Source organism: Lissotriton vulgaris, chromosome 5 (genome assembly GCF_964263255.1).
Source record: "Lissotriton vulgaris chromosome 5, aLisVul1.2, whole genome shotgun sequence".
Classification (NCBI taxonomy): domain Eukaryota; kingdom Metazoa; phylum Chordata; class Amphibia; order Caudata; family Salamandridae; genus Lissotriton; species Lissotriton vulgaris.
The window spans coordinates 1,155,587,893-1,155,605,698 of NC_141693.1; the positions used below are offsets into that span (position 1 = coordinate 1,155,587,893).

The 17,806-nt window shown below is 45.6% G+C and overlaps 1 protein-coding gene across 1 annotated transcript in view; it reads left to right on the forward strand.

Annotated features, from left to right (window-relative positions):
• Positions 1–8,132: 8,132 nt before the first annotated feature.
• SLC18A2 (solute carrier family 18 member A2) overlaps positions 8,133–17,806 on the forward strand; it is a 532,773-nt gene continuing 523,099 nt past the window's right edge. The window contains exons 1-2 of the mRNA XM_086922918.1: positions 8,133–8,236; positions 14,215–14,357. Of these exons, the coding sequence (XP_086779044.1) occupies positions 14,237–14,357 (121 nt within the window). The 5' untranslated portion in view covers positions 8,133–8,236; positions 14,215–14,236. The remainder of the gene's footprint in view (positions 8,237–14,214; positions 14,358–17,806) is intronic.

A 17,806-nucleotide genomic window follows, 5' to 3' on the forward strand; every position in this document is an offset into this window, starting at 1 on the left:
TTCCAAGTAATTAGCCAAAATGTTCCTCATTTTATTCTTCCCTCCATAACATTTCGAACTAGATTTCAATAGATATAAAGAATCATCTTCTGTGGATTTTTTGTTGAATTTCATCTTGGCGTCAATAAGTGCTGTCAAGCTTTCCAGTGAATGAGAGGTGTAATAGGAGTGTTCCAAACCCTTGATTTTTTGGAGAAGATCGCTAGTGTATTTGCGAGCCACGTAACTGATGATGAAATCTCTAGCTGTGGCCTTGAATGCATCCCAAATAGTGTGTTTGAGAATAGAAGGGGTACCGTTAATAGCAAAATATTCATTAAAAAATCAATAAAAGAGGCAGTAAATTTAGGGTCTAAAAGCAAAGTATTAGTAAAACGCCACCTCTTAGGCCCAAAGGGTTTAGGTAAGATATCAATGTTAATTGAGACTGGAGCGTGGTCGGACAATAAAATAGGGCCAATTTCTGCGCGAGTGAGAGTCTGGGAAATGTGATGAGAAATAAAAATGTAATCAATTCGTGATTGGGAATGATGAGAAGGGGAATAAAAGGTAAACTCTTTAGTTGTCGGATGACATAAACGCCAAGCATCGACAAGTTTATGCTGTGACACTGCTTGAGTAAAAAGTTTATGAGGTTTGTTGGGATTTAAAGAAGCCTTAGAGTGTCGATCCAAAAAAGGATCAAGAGGCTGGTTACAGTCCCCTACCATAATAAAGTTATCATCAATGAATTTGGTGACACGGGTGGCCATCTCACGCCAAAAGGTTGGGTCACCGCCTGTGGGAGCATAAACATTTAGAAGAGAGAGTGGAACACCCCTCAAGGAAAGCTTGACATATAACCATCTACCATCAGAATCAGATTCAGTGGCTAGCAAAGAGTGAGAGAGAGATTTATTAACTAGAATAACCACACCATTGCGCTTACCATCACCAGGAGCATAAAATACTTCACCCACCCAACCTTTTTTAAGCTTGACAGATTCAGCATCAGACAAACGAGTTTCTTGCAAGAAAGCAAAGTCTACATTCAGATTGGCAAGGTGAGTTAGAATTCTTTGTCTCTTAATGGGTGAATTAAGACTTTTAACGTTCCATGAAACAATACGTACTGACATTAAAAGCAATAACAAATATGATAAAATGATAGCGAAACAATAAGAGAAAGCCTCAGGATGAATAAAATCGAAGAATGATGAAAAAAGGAAAAATAGAAATAGGAAATTCGAAAAGATACTTGTATTAGAGGACATCATTTTACAAGGAAGAATATGAGTGTCAGAGAAAAAAGGAAAAATATTAATTGGACTAGAAGGAAAGTAAAGAAGTAGTGAGCCATGTCTACAGCACAAAGAAAAGCAATGGAGTAAGGAGAGCAATGAGAAGGAAGCGAAGATAGAAGAAGAAACGACACCTGACTGAAAAGGAAGTGGAAAAAGACAGGACAGGAAAGGGAAAAGCAGAACCAAGAAAGAGATAAGAGGTAAAACATTGGAGAAAAAGACATGCTTATAAAGGAGGGAGGATGGGAGGAGGACGACCAGGAACAATACCAACGAAGGAGGGGGTGGAACCACATGGAACAGACGGCAAGGTACGACGACGTCCAAACGGAAGCCAGGAAGATGATAAAGAACTTAGGCTAGGAACGTGGATGAGGGGGGAAAAGAAACAAGTTAGGACAGAAAAAATCGGAACAAACAGAGACATCAATCATAACAAGCAAGGAAGTAAAGATAAGAAACAGCGAATTAGAGGAGGTATATAACTACAGGCAAAAACAGTACAAATCGAAGAAACCAACTACTAAGATAATCAGACTCAAAAATTAGAGAAAACCAACAGCAACAGGGTTAAAGTTACATTTCAAGTTCAACCATGAGGAGAGGAGGAGGTGTCCATATGAGGTGGGTGACATGAGTTAATGAAACTCTGCAGACGAATAGAATCCTCATATGTTGTCATCTTGTTATTGTAGGTGACTTTAAAAAAGCAAGGATGGAATAGGCCATATCTGGCTCCCAATTGGCGAAGGTCGGCTCTTATGTTTAGAAAGGCTTTACGACGAGCTGCAGTTGCTTTGGCGTAATCTTGGTGATGGATTAAACCCAGATCTTTTGACTGGGTGTGAGTGTTTGATTGATTCAGATGCTCCGTCCATCACCACCCCCTTTCGTACCACTTTTGGCCGCCATAAGTGTGGCAGGGTATGCTCAGACGTGAGTCCCTTGCTCACTTTGCCACTGGATTCAAGCAAGCTGGGCTGAAGACGGCTGGAATGCCAGAAACCGGTCCTCGGAAGCTTGTTTCCGGTCCAGGGAAGACATGGCTTGGCAGTTCGGGCGGGACTGTTCCCATGAGGCACAGGGTCAGACTGATTTGCATATAGCCATGTCTGAACTGGGGTGGCAAAGTGGGCTAAAGAACGGTGATGGATTAAACCCAGATCTTTTGACTTGGTGTGAGTGTTTGATTGATTCAGATGCTCAGTCCATCACCACCCCCTTTTGTACCACTTTTGGCGGCCATAAGTGTGGCAGGGTATGCTCAGAAGTGAGTCCCTTGCTCACTTTGCCACTGGATTCAAGCAAGCCGGGCTGAAGACGGCTGGAATGCCAGAAAACGGTCCTCAGAAGCTTGTTTCCGGTCCAGGGAAGATATGGCTTGGCAGTTCGGGCTGGACTGTTCCCATGAGGCACAAGGTCAGACTGATTTGCATATAGCCATGTCTGAACTGGGGTGGCAGAGTGGGCTAAAGATCGGTGATGGATTAAACCCTGATCTTTTGACTGGGTCTGAGTGTTTGATTGATTCAGATGCTCCGTCCATCACCACCCCCTTTTGTACCACTTTTGGCCGCCATAAGTGTGGCAGGGTATGCTCAGACGTGAGTCCCTTGCTCACTTTACCACTGGATTCAAGCAAGCCGGGCTGAAGACGGCTGGAATGCCAGAAACCGGTCCTCGGAAGCTTGTTTCCGGTCCAGGGAAGACATGGCTTGGCAGTTCGGGCTGGACTGTTGCCATGAGGCACAGGGTCAGACTGATTTGCATATAGCCATGTCTGAACTGGGGTGGCAGAGTGGGCTAAAGAACGGTGATGGATAAACCCAGATCTTTTGACTGGGTGTGAGTGTTTGATTGATTCAGATGCTCCGTCCATCACCACCCCCTTTTGTACCACTTTTGGCCGCCATAAGTGTGGCAAGGTATGCTCAGACGTGAGTCCCTTGCTCACTTTGCCACTGAATTCAAGCAAGCCGGGCTGAAGATGGCCGAAGATGGCTGGAATGCCAGAAACCGGTCCTCGGAAGCTTGTTTCCGGTCCAGGGAAGACATGGCTTGTTTGAAAATTTGTAAATTTGTTTACATTTTGCGTTTTAGTATCAGAGCGGGTTGTGGGTTTATAGGGGAATAGGGTGGGAAGTAATTTAATAATAATTAATTAATTAATATATGTTTGTAAAAAAATTTAATTAATAATTAATTGGTAATTAATTGGTAATTAATTATTATTAATTAGTTAATTAATTAATATAATTTTGTACACATTTTTAATTAATAATTAATTGGTAATTAATTAATAATAATTACATTAATTAGAGTAATTTTTTTATATATATAATTTTTTGTTATTGTTAATTAATTAATTGGGAAAAAATAATATTAATTATTAAATTTAATTAATTACAGCTAATGTGCCAATATATTTACTTTATTGTTATTGTTAATTAATAATTAATTGGTAATTAAATAATATTAATTAATTTTGGGTAAAGGAGTATTTTTAGGGTTCAGGGTCAGTTTTGGGTTTTTGGGTAAAGGGGTATTTTTAGGGTTCAGGGTCAGTTTTGGGTTTTTGGGTAAAGGGGTATTTTTAGGGTTCAGGGTCAGTTTTCAGTTCTTGGGTAAAGGGGTATTTTTAGGGTTCAGGGTCAGTTTTCAGTTTTTGGGTAAAGGGGTATTTTTAGGGTTCAGGGTCAGATTTCAGTTTTTGGGTAAAGGGGTATTTTTAGGGTTCAGGGTCAGTTTTCAGTTTTTGGGTAAAGGGGTATTTTTTGGGTTCAGGGTCAGTGTTCAGTTTTTGGGTAAAGGGGTATTTTTAGGGTTCAGGGTCAGTTTTGGGTTTTTGGGTAAAGGGGTATTTTTAGGGTTCAAGGTCAGTTTTGGGTTTTTGGGGTACAGTCGTACAGGGTAAAAATAAAATAAATTTAAATTAAATCAATTAAATGAAATTAAAAAAAAATAAAATTACATTACATTATTACGTTTTTAATTTATTTTAAATGCATATGTATTAGTTTTAATTTTTTTATTATGTTTTAATATTTTTATTTAATATTTGTAAAATTATATGTATTTTAAAATTATTTTTACATTATTATTAATACATTTTAAAAAACGATATTTTTAATTTCGATATTTTTGTACTACGATATTAATTTTTCGATATTTTTGTACTTACCTTTATGAAGATATGACTCCGATATTTTTGATTTCGATATTTTTGTGTCGATATTTTTGTATGTAGATATTCTGTCTGTCGATATTATGTCAGACATTCGACTCCACCATTGTGTCGGATTTTTGTGAGGAAGAGATGAGAGGGTCCTCAAGTCTAGAATACTCTGAAAAAATGTTTTGTTTTTAATAAAGGTGCCTTTCGATCTGATGGAAGGAGCTGATGAGTCCAACCGCTCCATAAAACTTTCACCAAGCAATCTCCAATTCAATATAAAGAGGATGTCTGGCAGCGTAATCTTGCTTTAGACAAAGAGTCTGGCAAGGGGAGATGCAGCGAAAGGAGATGTAAAAAGCGTGAAGCGGTTTAAAACAGTCACCTCAGAAAAAATTGGACACCAGCAGTAGAAAAAGGGCATAAAATACAATAAAATGCAGCAAGGAAAAACCTCAAGAAGGTCCACTTGTAAGGAGATATGCCAAGTGGATTAGAGTGCACCAATGAGTGTCACCAAATCAAGCAGGGAAAAATGTCCCAAAAATCGAATATCCATCAGTAGACCAATGACGAGTTAAAGGAGAGACCATATTCTGTGGAAAGAGAGAGAACCCTGAAGTAGCTGCGCAGGAGCATTAAAACTGGTGCCAAAAAGAAAAGGTATGAAGTATGCCACTATAGTCCTGTAGTCTCATGAAATAGGAGACATAAAAAAGCTTGTGAAGAAATGAAGAGGCGTGTTAGCAGGAAAAACGCCAAAAAGCAGGACCTCTGGGGGAGAAATGCGCCATCGTGCTAAGAACACAAAATGGCGGCCGCAGTGTGAGTCAACACCGCTACAAACTTACTGCGGTAAAAGGAAGAGAATGTTCGCACTCAAGCCGCCGCCATGCGGTCTATGTGCGTCCCGGCATCTTCCGACGCGATATAATCCCCTCCGTTCAGGTCGGAAAATACTGGAAACTGCATGTCTTCCAAACTGTCCGCGGAGCCTCAGTCGTCCGCCGCCATGACCGCCGGCTGCCAAGCCACGCCCCTCAAGGCTGCATAATCCTGATTTGACCACATGCCTCTGTTTTTTATCATAAGCAACTTCCTGAATCTTTCTCATTCTTGTCTGCTTTTTCCTCCCTGCTTTTTCTGGTATTAGTTCTTTCCTCCAGATCACATGCACAGTGCTGCATGACATATTGTTTACAATTCCCTGGAGCATTAACCAAGTATATGTGTTCGACCTTCGCTTTATGTCAATCCACTCTATGCAACTCCATTCTACTCTACGCCACTCTACTGTACTCTAAGCCACTCTACTCTATGCTACTCCAATATACTCTATGGCACCCCACTTCACTCTACACCACACCACACCAGTAGCGGCTCGTGGAGGGAGTGCCGCGGGGCGGTGGTGTGGGGGAGAGGCAGGGTGGGGGTAAGTAAACACTAGATCATGGTGAACCGGAGTAATGTAAACAAATAAATAAATAAAATGAATTTCATTGTGCACGCTGAAACGCCAAATGCTTTCAGCGCGCGCAATGAAATTTGTTTTATTTATTTATTTGTTTACATTACTCCGGTCGGCCGTGAGCAGAAGTTTACTACCCCTCCCCTGCTCCACCGCCCCACAGCACTCCCTCCACGAGCCGCTACTGCACCACACCATTATATGCCACTCTACCCTACCTCACTCTACTTTACACTACTCCAGTCTACACCAGTCTACACGACTTTATGCTACCCACTCCACTATGTGTTACTCCACTCTACTGTACGCCACTCCACTTTATGCCACTCCGCTCTAAGCCACTGAGTACCACTCCAGGCCAATCTACACCACTCCATTCTATACCACTCCACATTACTCTAATATGTACCACTTCACTCTATGCTACTGTATGCCACTCCATTCCATGCCAGTGTACACTAGTCCACTCATCGCCAATCAATTCTTCTCTATGTCACTTTCCTTTAAGCCACTCTCCCCTGCCCCCACCTCTAACTAAGGGGAAAGAACCTTTACAGTGTGGATTTTACACCTGGATACATTCACAATGCAGTTGTTGCAACGGCCATGTTGTTACAACGCAGTGCCTTTACAACGCAAGTCGTTACAACGGCTTATGCTAGATGGCACTCTAGACTAAGGAATAGTATGATTTACTATTTCAACACCTTCTCTACTGTTGCACACACTGGAGTTGGAATAGAAAACCATCCTATTCCTAAATCCAGCACGCGATATAGCGCAAGTCGTTGTAACGAGTTGCATTGTAATGGCACTGCATTGTAACAACGCAGTCGTTCTAACAACCCCATTGTAAATGTATCACGGTGTAAAATCTGCGTTGTAAAGTGTCATATTCCTAACTAAACCATTAGCTGTTGCTTAAATTAGGTCTATTGGGTTTGCTAATGCTTGTTTGGTCTTTCTCTTGCTCGTTTTTTCCCCCTTTCGTGTTTTTGTCTTTCTTGCTCTGGGTATAAGTATGATGAGGAAAAATAAGTAGAGATAGCGTCCTCCTGAAATGGAAGGCCGTCCCCACCGATCACTCCACTCATTTATATGTATTATCTTTTCTTCTAATAGTGCAATTTCATCCGAACTTGTATTCCAAGTTCTTTTAATTCACACGGTATTCTCCTAATATATTTAGTGTATCAAGTGTTCATAAATCACACTATAAGTAAAATGTCAACAAATATTTGTTGAAATTCCACCTATAGTTTGATTTATGAACACTAGATATATTAGGAGAATACCGTGTGAATAAAAAAATACAAGTTCGGATGAAACTGCATTTTTTGAAGGAAAGATTATACATATAAATTAGTGGAGTGGAACGTCCTTCCATTTCAGGAGGACGCTATCTCTGTTTATATACTTACGCCTATGGATCAGAAGTTGACACCCACCTGCAATCTTGAATGAATGACACTTCTACACAAATCGATAAACATGCAGAGTGCGATTGCCTCCGTCTTTGTCGTGAGGAAAAATAAGTGCCATTGGGCCCCACCTGCAACCACAGGCTCAAATTCAGCACTGGCAGTGAGAAATTCTCGAATGGCGTGCGCGTTCTGAATGTTTACATTTGTGTTTGCATTTAGAGGAGGAGTGCCTACTATGCCAGTATACAGTCTCGGTACCTTCTCTGTATTTTGTGTCGGTTTCGTCACATGATTTCCTCTGCAACCTTGTTCAAGAACACATATTAATGAGTGTGTGGTATGGCTTTGGGTATGTGCGTAGTGGCAATTATACCCCCCACCCATCTGACTTTTCGAGCTACAGATTAATTTCCTTTGGAAGTTATCAGTTTGAGCGCAGCTTTCTTTCACGATATGATAAGACTGGGTATGAGAGAGACGACAACTTCTTGTCCAGCATGTGGCTTTCACTGAAACACAGAAGTGATGGGTGAAATGCTTCCAGGCATCACAGCCACTGACAATCGATCGGGGCGTCACTCTCGCGCTCTTTCCTTCTTTCGTGCATCTTTGCGGTCTGTTAAACGTCTTTTTTTCGTTTTCGTTTTTTGTTTTTTTGATTAGGAAAAGGAAATGTGAGGCGATAGAGATCTGCGCGTGACGTCAGATAGATGCCTTCCCAGTGGGGGCTGCTGCCGTCCGCCTCCTGCCTGTGCGGCGCCTCCCCCTCTCTCGTGAGCAAGGACGCTGTGGGCCAGCAGCTGCACCCAGCAGTGACCAGTGGTGACCGGCAGGAGGGGGGCAGCTGCTGCCAGAGGAGTCGAAGAGGCGAGCAGCTCCTTTCGCCAGGGTAAGTGCCTTGGACTACTCCACCCACTTACAAGCAAGCCCCGACGAGTGCAACTCGCAGGCAGGGTCTGTGCGCAAACATCTTGCACGCAGTCTCTGCAGCTGTCTATTATGTTTAACGTCAGCACTGTAAATATTATTGCACGGTCGGTCTTGACACCCTCTCGCCCTCAGGCTATTCCAGAGTCAACACTGTGCAGATGTCCTGCACTCAAGGGTCAGCCACGTGCCTTTTTCCTTCAGTTTCCAACCATCCGCGACCCGCGACCCACCCTGGCCTCCACTCCCCGCCCTCCCCCGCCCACCTCGGGTACAAAACGGGAAATAAAACAATATACATAAATACACTTTTGTTCCACTGAGTTCTCTGTCTCTGGTGCTGCGCAACGGCTCTAGCTATGTAGTAAGGGGAGGCGAGCTTAGAATGCGCATAGAGCGCGCGGGGATGCGGGTTCTTTATATTTCAGCACTTCCTTAAACATAATAATAATAAGACAAATAATAGTAATAATGATTAGGATGTTTGAGTAGTGAGGCGGCAAAGAGGGTACACTTGGAAAGAGGACAATAAACATGTGTATACATACACACAAGCATACTTGTATATATGCATATGTATATACACACACAAAAATACTGAAATACCCCTTCCGGAATCTTGGCTCCCTTGGAAGCTGGTGCGGAGCCTGCCGGTCGATAAAGGCCACACAAGAGTCCAAATGTGCGCTCTTCTTGGACTCTTTTGTGTGATATATATATATATATATATATATATATATATATACATACATCGATCGTAGTCATAGTTATATTAATTTCAGTGATAATATTTCGACCTGTACAGGTTGCACAGGAGGCCTGGCCAAGTTTGGGGAAATGTCTACTTTTGTGACACACTTCCTTTAACACGCAGCGCTTCCTGCAGTGAAGGGCCGTAGGTAGCATTCGTAAATATATATCTGGGAGGGGCGTTATTGCAGTCTGTCGGCCCTTGTCGGGTACAGTATGTGTATAGGAAGCGCAGTCACGTTTGTGCCGCGAGGCAGGTGTGATTGCAGGGATTGCTTCTTTCTTGGCACGGAGCGAGGCTGGTGCGGGGCCTCCACGGGGCCCGTGGCTTCCATAGTCAGGCAAGGATGGAGGCTCCAGGGAGCCGGGCCACAGTCGTACATGGGGAGCACCTGTAGTGGAGCTGACTGCCCACAGACAGGTGTGCACTCCGTGCCAGAGTGTAGAGCGACTGTGCACGGTCGTGCATGGCAGATTCAAGGTTTCTTTTTTTCAGTTTTACAGCGAGTACTCGACCCGGAGGTTTTGGAGCGCTTTACTTGAGCGCCAGTTCCGTTACACATGCATTGTATTATTCTTGTTCGGCACTGGCCACGGGTAGTGATTTGCCCTCATTGTTACATTTGGTGCGCTCCAGGGATGGGCGGGCCCGGTTGCTCACAGTCATGAGGAGTTGCGCCAGGGTGTGACGTCGACTGCTCATGGTGAGGCAGGTCGGAGGGGGTACTGCACCCCATCGCGATGAGTGTAGCCCAGCGGGGGAGGGGGGGGGGACTGCACACAGTCAGGCTAAAGGTGGTCCTTAGAGAGAGGTGGGTGGTAGGTAACAGGCAGGGAGGGCTGGCTGTGCTCAGACATGCCAGGACTGTCCTCACTGTGAGTAAGGGCACACCTGTCACTGCGCCCAATCTGGCTGCTGTCACCCAGGTGGGGAGGAGCTCAGTGCACATCAGACAGGAGGGAGTGGACGCAGACAGGGTGTGCTGCCGCCTGCAGGCGGGACAGGCGACCCTTGCCAGACAGGAGTGCCCAGGGGGAGGGAGAACTCCCTGGTTCAAGGGGTCACGGTCAGAGACGGTGTACCGCGGTGGGGGATCTCTGACACGGGTGCCCTTGCTGGGTACCCCTTGGTGGTGGTGACTGATCACCAGTGGTGGCTGGTGAACTTTAAAAGTGGTAGGGCATAAATCCTTTTCTTGAGTTCGAGAATGGGGACTACACCAGAATTTATTGAGTTTGAACTCCTTGTGTAAGGTTTCTAACCCTGGGAAGATTTTTTAAAGAAACCGGGCAGATTGGTGCATTTTACAACACAGTTCAGAAACGTTTGGTGAAAACGCCCCGCCCTGAAAGAGCACTTTCATTCTATGCCAAGCAAGCCCTACCATCAGAAGGGGTCGTAAAACTCACCCTACTGAAGTAAATGTTCTGAACAGTGGGCTTTTTATGTAATGTCCCCTAAAAGTAGGTTAGAGCGTTATGAATTACAGGGAGTACAGACAATCTGGTCATGCAAGGCCAAATGTCTTTTTTATTTTGAAGACAAATATTCCATCTTTCTTCACCTTATTTTCCCATTTAGCACCTTTCAAGTAGATTCTTACTCTTAGGTTATGGGTGAGGCTAAATTGAAAAGGCAAGGTGCACAACTCACAAGTTACTCAAATTTCAATTACACAATCAGCACACTAGACAAATACTACAGATTCACTCAGCTACCCTATTACTCAGTTCACATGATCATGTTCAAAGAGATCACATGATCAGAAAGGAATTCTGTTAGCCTAACCCCCATCACCATGTCATTGTCACCATGCACTCACATACACTAGTTCAGATCGGCCTTTCCTATCAATTCATCATGGCAGGTCTATCATATGGTAAATTGTTTTACCATCCTTATGCAAGGGGTAGTCAGAATGTGGGTCAAGAATGGAATTAGTCATTCAGAATGGGCCATGTATAAGCCTAGAACAACCCGAATTTTGATTGGGATTATGGCAGGTTGGCAGGGAAAGGCCTCTATTTAGAAGGAGATAGCCTGAATGCACAAAGATGCACCTGAATGTGGAACGGGTGGTAAAATTTGGAGGGGTCATGGCAGCGGCTGCCATACGGCAATAGCTGCCCCTGGCAGGGAGAGCAGGCATTTCTCTGTTGGGGACATGAACAAATGTGTTTCTAGTGATAATGACCAGAGAGTGGGGACTGTGCTAGCCAGGCAGCTGTGGGCGTCCAAGGTGCTTTTATAAGGTTGGGCCACAGAGTAAACCAGCACTTTCAATGGTGGACCATAGCTAACGCATGTGTACTGGTCATAAGCCCCAACGCCAAAGATCCCAGGCAACACTAACAGGTAATTTTTATGTTGGAGTTAGCCAGCATGTCCCACGGGATGTACACAGTGTTTCACTAAAGGCCCCTAAATGTGTCCTGTAAAAATGCTCACAATATATAAAAAATCTGCCATTATTTTCTCAAGCTTCCCTGTGTGTCCCAAAGCATACCTAGAATATGTCATAAATGTTGTATCACTGTGTTGGGACTAGCTGGTATGCACCCAGCAATAGCCATAAAATGTCATGTCATGTGGAAGAGGTGTGGCGCAGCGACAGGGTGCCTTGCTCTGGACCATGGGGTTCACGGTTTGATCCCCGGTGCGGGTGGAAGGTCAGCCCAGCACCATGTGACTCTGAGCAATAGCTTGCTTAACCCCTCCCATGCTCGTGACGGAACCGTTCCGTCACGAGCCTTGGGTGGGCTGTGCTGGTGACGGAACGGTTCTGTCACGGCCCTCTTGCCGCGCCTGCGCGGCGCGAATTCCCGCCTGCGCTAACGTTCTCTAGTGCGGGCGGGGCCGTCACAGCTCACCCGCATGCCATGACGGAGCGGTTCCGTCACGAGCCCGGGACCGCGGCGCGGCCCCCCCACCCCCTTAGCACTGCGGCGGAATAGCCGCCGCAGTGAAGGGGTTAATCTTCCCGAGGGCACCCAGTGTCAGGAATCCACTTCGGAGGTAGCTGTGCGCATTACAAATTCAAGGTTATTATTGTTTTTATTATCATTATTATTATACCCCAGGGTTATCCAAGTCCAGTGATCAAACACATATAAAAATGCACATACGGTCAAACCAATATATCCACATACACATTTTGATCCTCAGTTGAGACTGAATCATTTAGGTAAAACTCGAAATTAAATAACCTAATATAGCTCCTGCTATTGCTCTTCTGAATGGTAGGTTGTGGTCTCAGAAAAATTAAAATGTTGCCATTTGAACCTGTAGCCTGAACTTAGTTTTCTTCCACAAAATCATGAATCTATTCAGCTATCTTATTTTGTAATCCAGTGCAGAGATTTACATGATTGCTTCCTGCATTCATTTTATTTTTTCTGCACACTCTCAAAGTGTCATATTAAAATATCTCTCTTATATAATATTTTTATTAAACAGCGCTGCATGAGTTGACCTACATTGCAGAAAGAGTACATAATTCACACAGCAGAGACACACATCTCAGGCCAAGAAAGAATATGTTAAAACACATAAAACTGAATTCAAAAAAATCTCAAAGATATGTACACCAATTTAATAACGAGTCCTGCGAGATTACACATAATGGATGCGAAGACATGGTGATTAAAACAGTGACGTGATTCTGAAAGCCTGCGTTAAAGTAAACGTTTCATTTCTCAACTTTGTGAGGTCAGATCTAAAACAACGGAAACATCATAGGCCACCCAGCGCTCAGAAGCAAACATGCAATGTGCTTAGAAAAACTTCACAGCCACTGCAGTAAATGCACTGTTTCTACCGTGCCCTCAGGTAACAGATGCCATTGGTTTGGAATACATGTATAAAGGAGGCAGCTGGGAGAGAGAGCGTGGGGTCCTTCAGGAGACTCACAAAGCATAAAGATGCTGTGACAGCAACTCCCTGTAAAGAGTTGTTAGACAAGATTTGATGAATAGCAAGATGACTGTAATAACAAATAAACAGAAGTGGATAAGGTATGTAGCTTACCACGTGGAGGCCAGGACAACCCTTAACCAGGTTCCAGTCCTCTGTGCACCAGCTACACAGCAAGCTCACACACAGCACAAGGCTAGATCAGCCTCTTGTTTTATGTCTTCCCAACACGAGTAAATAGTCGCATCCCTTCATCATTCCTCTCCCTTGGCTGTAACGTTGCCTTTGGTGAAATGAAAGGCACTCGTCATAAACAATAGGGTGCATGCAGCAGTCATGGCAAAGGCAGTGAAAGCGGCAGGCCCAGGCATTCTGTTTGCATAAAAAGTGAGAACTGACGCACAGCGTGAAGTGACGATCGTTTACGTCGTGAGCTTGAAGTGCCAGCTCATTCATGACGTGGGGAGAACACGCTGGGCTTCTACGTACGGCGCCCAACCATACTTAATATGTTCACCTCTATTCACCACGACCGGCGCTACTTTAATACAGTACAAGGGCTGAAAACAAATACGCCCTATGTCATGATGTCACCCAGTCAAAGGTTGTCAGTACGTACACGCGTGTTCAGCATTACATTGTGTTAGTGTCTGTCTGTGCCTGCAGTGTCAATCGGACGGCAGGTCAAACAGCAAGGTCGTTTTGTTATATTTACTGAATGCGGCGAAAAAGATAAATGTAAAAACGGAAATGTTACAGAGCGTCTGCAGATGAGAGGGGCGCAGATCACTCTCATAACATGGTACCCAAGGGCGAGGGCCCTCTTCGGTTGAAGGGGTGTCTGTTCACAGTCAAGCATAGGTGCTCCAGAGTGGGGCCGTCTCCTGTTGGAGGGGTCACAAACCTGTCAGTCAGACAGGTGTGCACCAGGGTGGGAGTCACTCCTTGTTTGGGGGTGGGGGGTGATAACTTCCAGAAATTGTGGGGGTCCTCTCTGATGGAAGGGGGTCACTGTTCACTGTCTGACTGGTGCACGGGGTGGGGTTCTCCCCTGTGTGTGTGTGTGTGGTGGGGGGGAGGGGGTGACTGTTCACTGTCAGACGTAGGCTCCTCTGGAGGGAGGGGCCACTGCTCACGGACGACTGGGGTGCTCAGGTGGGTTCCTCCCCGGCGGGAGGACTGTCTCTTCAGAGGGGGCGGTCTGAAGTGTCCCTGCTCCTGCTAGAGAGGGAAGGCTGCTGATGCTGTCGCTGTTGCTCTCTCGTTTCTGCCTGCAGAACACACCGCCCCTGCCCGGACATGGCTCTGCCCGAACTCAGCCTCCTGGCCTGGCTCCGGGAGGGCCGGCAGTCCCGGAGGCTCATCCTGCTGATCGTCTACATCGCGCTGCTGCTGGACAACATGCTGCTCACGGTAGTAGGTAGGTGGGCGCTAGCACTGCTGGCAAAACTGAACTTTTCGGCACAAAGAAATGATTTAGAGATGGAGTAAACCTACATAGCGCAATTCATTCATCAATTCATTCATATACCTATACGCACTTACATATTTGACCATTCATCCATCCATCTACCCACCCGTCCACCCTTACAGAATGTCGATCCTTCGTTCCTTGCTCTTCTGGTCCGATCACCCCCCTTGGTTTGACGGCTCGTGTTCTGGCGGAGGCGGAAGAGAGTGAACTCGCCGAGCCTGCCTCTTGGGACAGCAGCGGGGAGACTCTGGGCAAGTGCAGCGCCAGGGAAGATTCACAGAGAAGGAAAACTCACAGAGCGGCGGATCTCGGCGTCGGGGGCGGATTGGCATAAATGCATAATTGCTGCGATCCCCCCCACACACAGATACTGTCAATGCTCAGGGGGTCAGTCAGCGCTTTCATTACAGGCAGAAAATGTGCCCTGCGAGTTTAACAAAACAGCTGCTGATGCCACGAGGCACCAGAGGAGATGCAATTGTCTCGCGGCTGCCTCTCTTCCCGCCGTTTGATCTTATTCCTGGTCCAGCTCCCGATTCTCGTCACATCTCTTTCGAGGAGGGCGTGGGCGGCGGGTTTGCCCTGTCTCCGCTGTCGGTCTGGCAGCTGTCCTCCCAGCAACTCTTGGGGTGCATTTAGGATTGGTAGACCATGAAAGTCACCTCAAGCCCCTGAAAGAGAGCACTGGAGACCGGGGGACATCCCCGGCGGACGTGCTCCCTCGGCGGCGGGGTGGTGGTGTAAAGGTCCGGTGTTCAGAGCTGCTGCCAAACAGTTCCGGATTTTGTTGGTATAGAAAGGTGTATGCATTTATACATGTATTCGTGTAGGTTTAAAGTGTGGTTCAAAGCCCACTGCCCTCTTCTCCTCCCTGTTCGAACTAGTCCCCTGTCCTGGGATTCGGAAAAATGTCCGAGGCTGAGTTGTCCAGTGCAGGCAGTGGGTTACTTAATGCCTCGGACTCGGGGTCACCCACCTTATATCTCTCTTTTATTGTTTGCAATGGGCAAGTGCCTTAATTTAACAATCAATGCATACGTATACTATGGACCTATTAAACATTTGATTGATTGATTCATCAATTTGTTAATTCCTCCCACCTGTCTGTGCATCTATCCATCTGCCCACCCTACAGCAGTCTTTCCGTCTGTTATTCTGTCCAGCCTCCATTAATCAATCATCCATCCATTCATCCATCTTCCCATGCATGCATTGGCTCACCCATCTACCCACCATACACACACTCGTTCTTCTACACGTCGGTACAAGTGTTACATCCCTTGCTCTCCGTCCATCCAGCCATCAACCTACTCGTCTATGCAGCTTCACACCCTATATCTGCTCGTCTGTTCAGCCATAAATCCATACATCCATCCATTTTTTCGTCACCAGTCCGCCCGTCCACCCATCAATCCATCTATCCATTCGTCCACCCGTCAGTCCGTCCCTCCATCCATTCAGCCATTCACCTGCCCATCCCTGGAGACGCCCGCCATACACCTACTCTCCCTTCCTTCCACACGTCCGTCCATCCATCTATCCACCCTCCCACCCACAAAACCATCCGTCAATCCATCCATCCCTCCGTTGATCTACCCTTCTGTCCGTCCGCCCTCCCTGCACTCACCATTCAATCTACAGGTCAGTACATGCCTCCGCCAGTCTGTCCATCCATCCCTTGACCTACCCAGCTATGCAGCTGGCCACCGTACACCCATTCGCCCATCCATTCATCCGTCCACTTTGCTTCTCTGACACCTGTCCTCTCCCTCCTCGTCTCTCACCTTTGTAAAAAAATAAAAATAAATAAATAGATAAATAGCTCCTAAGCGGTAGCGCCTAACCTGCCACAAGGTCCCCAGGGCACCGTCTGCCCGTGATTGTCCTTTTGTGCGCTCGTTTCCTTCTGCAGTTCAGAACGAAAGGGCGCAACGAGGGTACAAACCCACAAATGCAAAGGAAATACAGAAAGTGGAACTAAAACGAGACATCTCTGTTTCCGCCTATAATGGCTGAAGCGCCAAAGTTAAGAGTGTGTTCCATTGACATTTTGTCATGCGTGAGTTGAGGGGCGTGATAACCGAGTACTAGTCGAATGTGACCCAACACCGCGCCAGACAAGTGGTGTTACAAGAGAGTAGTGGCATGGTGTCTACACCAGGGACATTTCTAAGACCGCAAGTGTTCACCAGGTATCCTTGGGAGCTAGACCCGCTAGTCCCCACAGCCGCGGCCGCCTCCAGCCGTGAGCCGCCGCTGAGAGCTCGTTTCGTTGCGTGATTTGACCCTCACGCCTCCACTAATGGCCCGTTCTTCTCAGCAGTCTAGCCAGGCTGTGAGAGACCACCAGAGACAGCCGAGGACCTTCTCCAACAACACGAACCATCTACCCTAGCGCCTAATCACCACACGTGTGTACAATGCATAGTGCCCAGAAGTGTTTCTAAAGCGCCACGATGGTTGCGATATATTGTATTGTATTGTATTGTAATTGTATTTATATAGAGCTTACTACCCCTGAAGAGGCGTCAAAGTGCTTTTTCGGTGAGTTGCACGCTACTCCGGGACCCATAGAGGATTAGTGTTGAATTAATATAGTGGAATATGAAAGTAATTTTAAGTGGTGGATGAGGTAGTCAGTTATTTGGATTCAGAAGGATAGCAGAAGGATAGAAGGGGAAAAAAGGTTTGTATTTATATAGCGCTTGTTAGACCTGATGGGTGTTAAAGCGCTTTTCTGGCGTATAGCACGCTACTCCAGAACCCATAAAGAATTAGTGGTGAATTAGTATGGTGAAATATGAAAGTAATTTGAGTGGTGGATATTAATCAGTTATTTGTAATGAGAAGGATAGCGGAGGGATAGAAGGGGAAGAAAGGTTTGCATTCATATAGCACCTGTTACCCCTGATGGGTGTTGAAGCGCTTTTCTGGCGAGTAGCACGCTACTCCGGAACCAATAAAGGATTAATGTTGAAAGTTAGTATAGTGAAATATGAAGTAATGTGAGTAGTGGATATGTTATTCAGTTATCTGGCTAGAGAAGGGTAGGTGACGGGATAGAAGAGGGAAAGAGGTTTGCATTTATATAGCGCTGGTAACCCTGATGGGGTTTTGAAGCGCTTTTTTGGCGAGTTGCATGCTACTCTGGAACCCATAAGGATTAATGTTGAATTAGTATAGTGAAACATGAAAGTGAATAGAGTGGTGGATATGTTAGTCAGTTATTTGGATTAAGAAGGGTTGGGGAGGGGTAGAAAAGGGAAAAAGGTTTGCATTTATATAGCGCTTGGAACCCTGATGGGGAGTTGAAATGCTTTATTGGTGAGTAGCGCGCTACTCTGGAACCCATAAAGAATTAGTGGTGAATTAGTATAGTGGAGTGTGGAATTTAT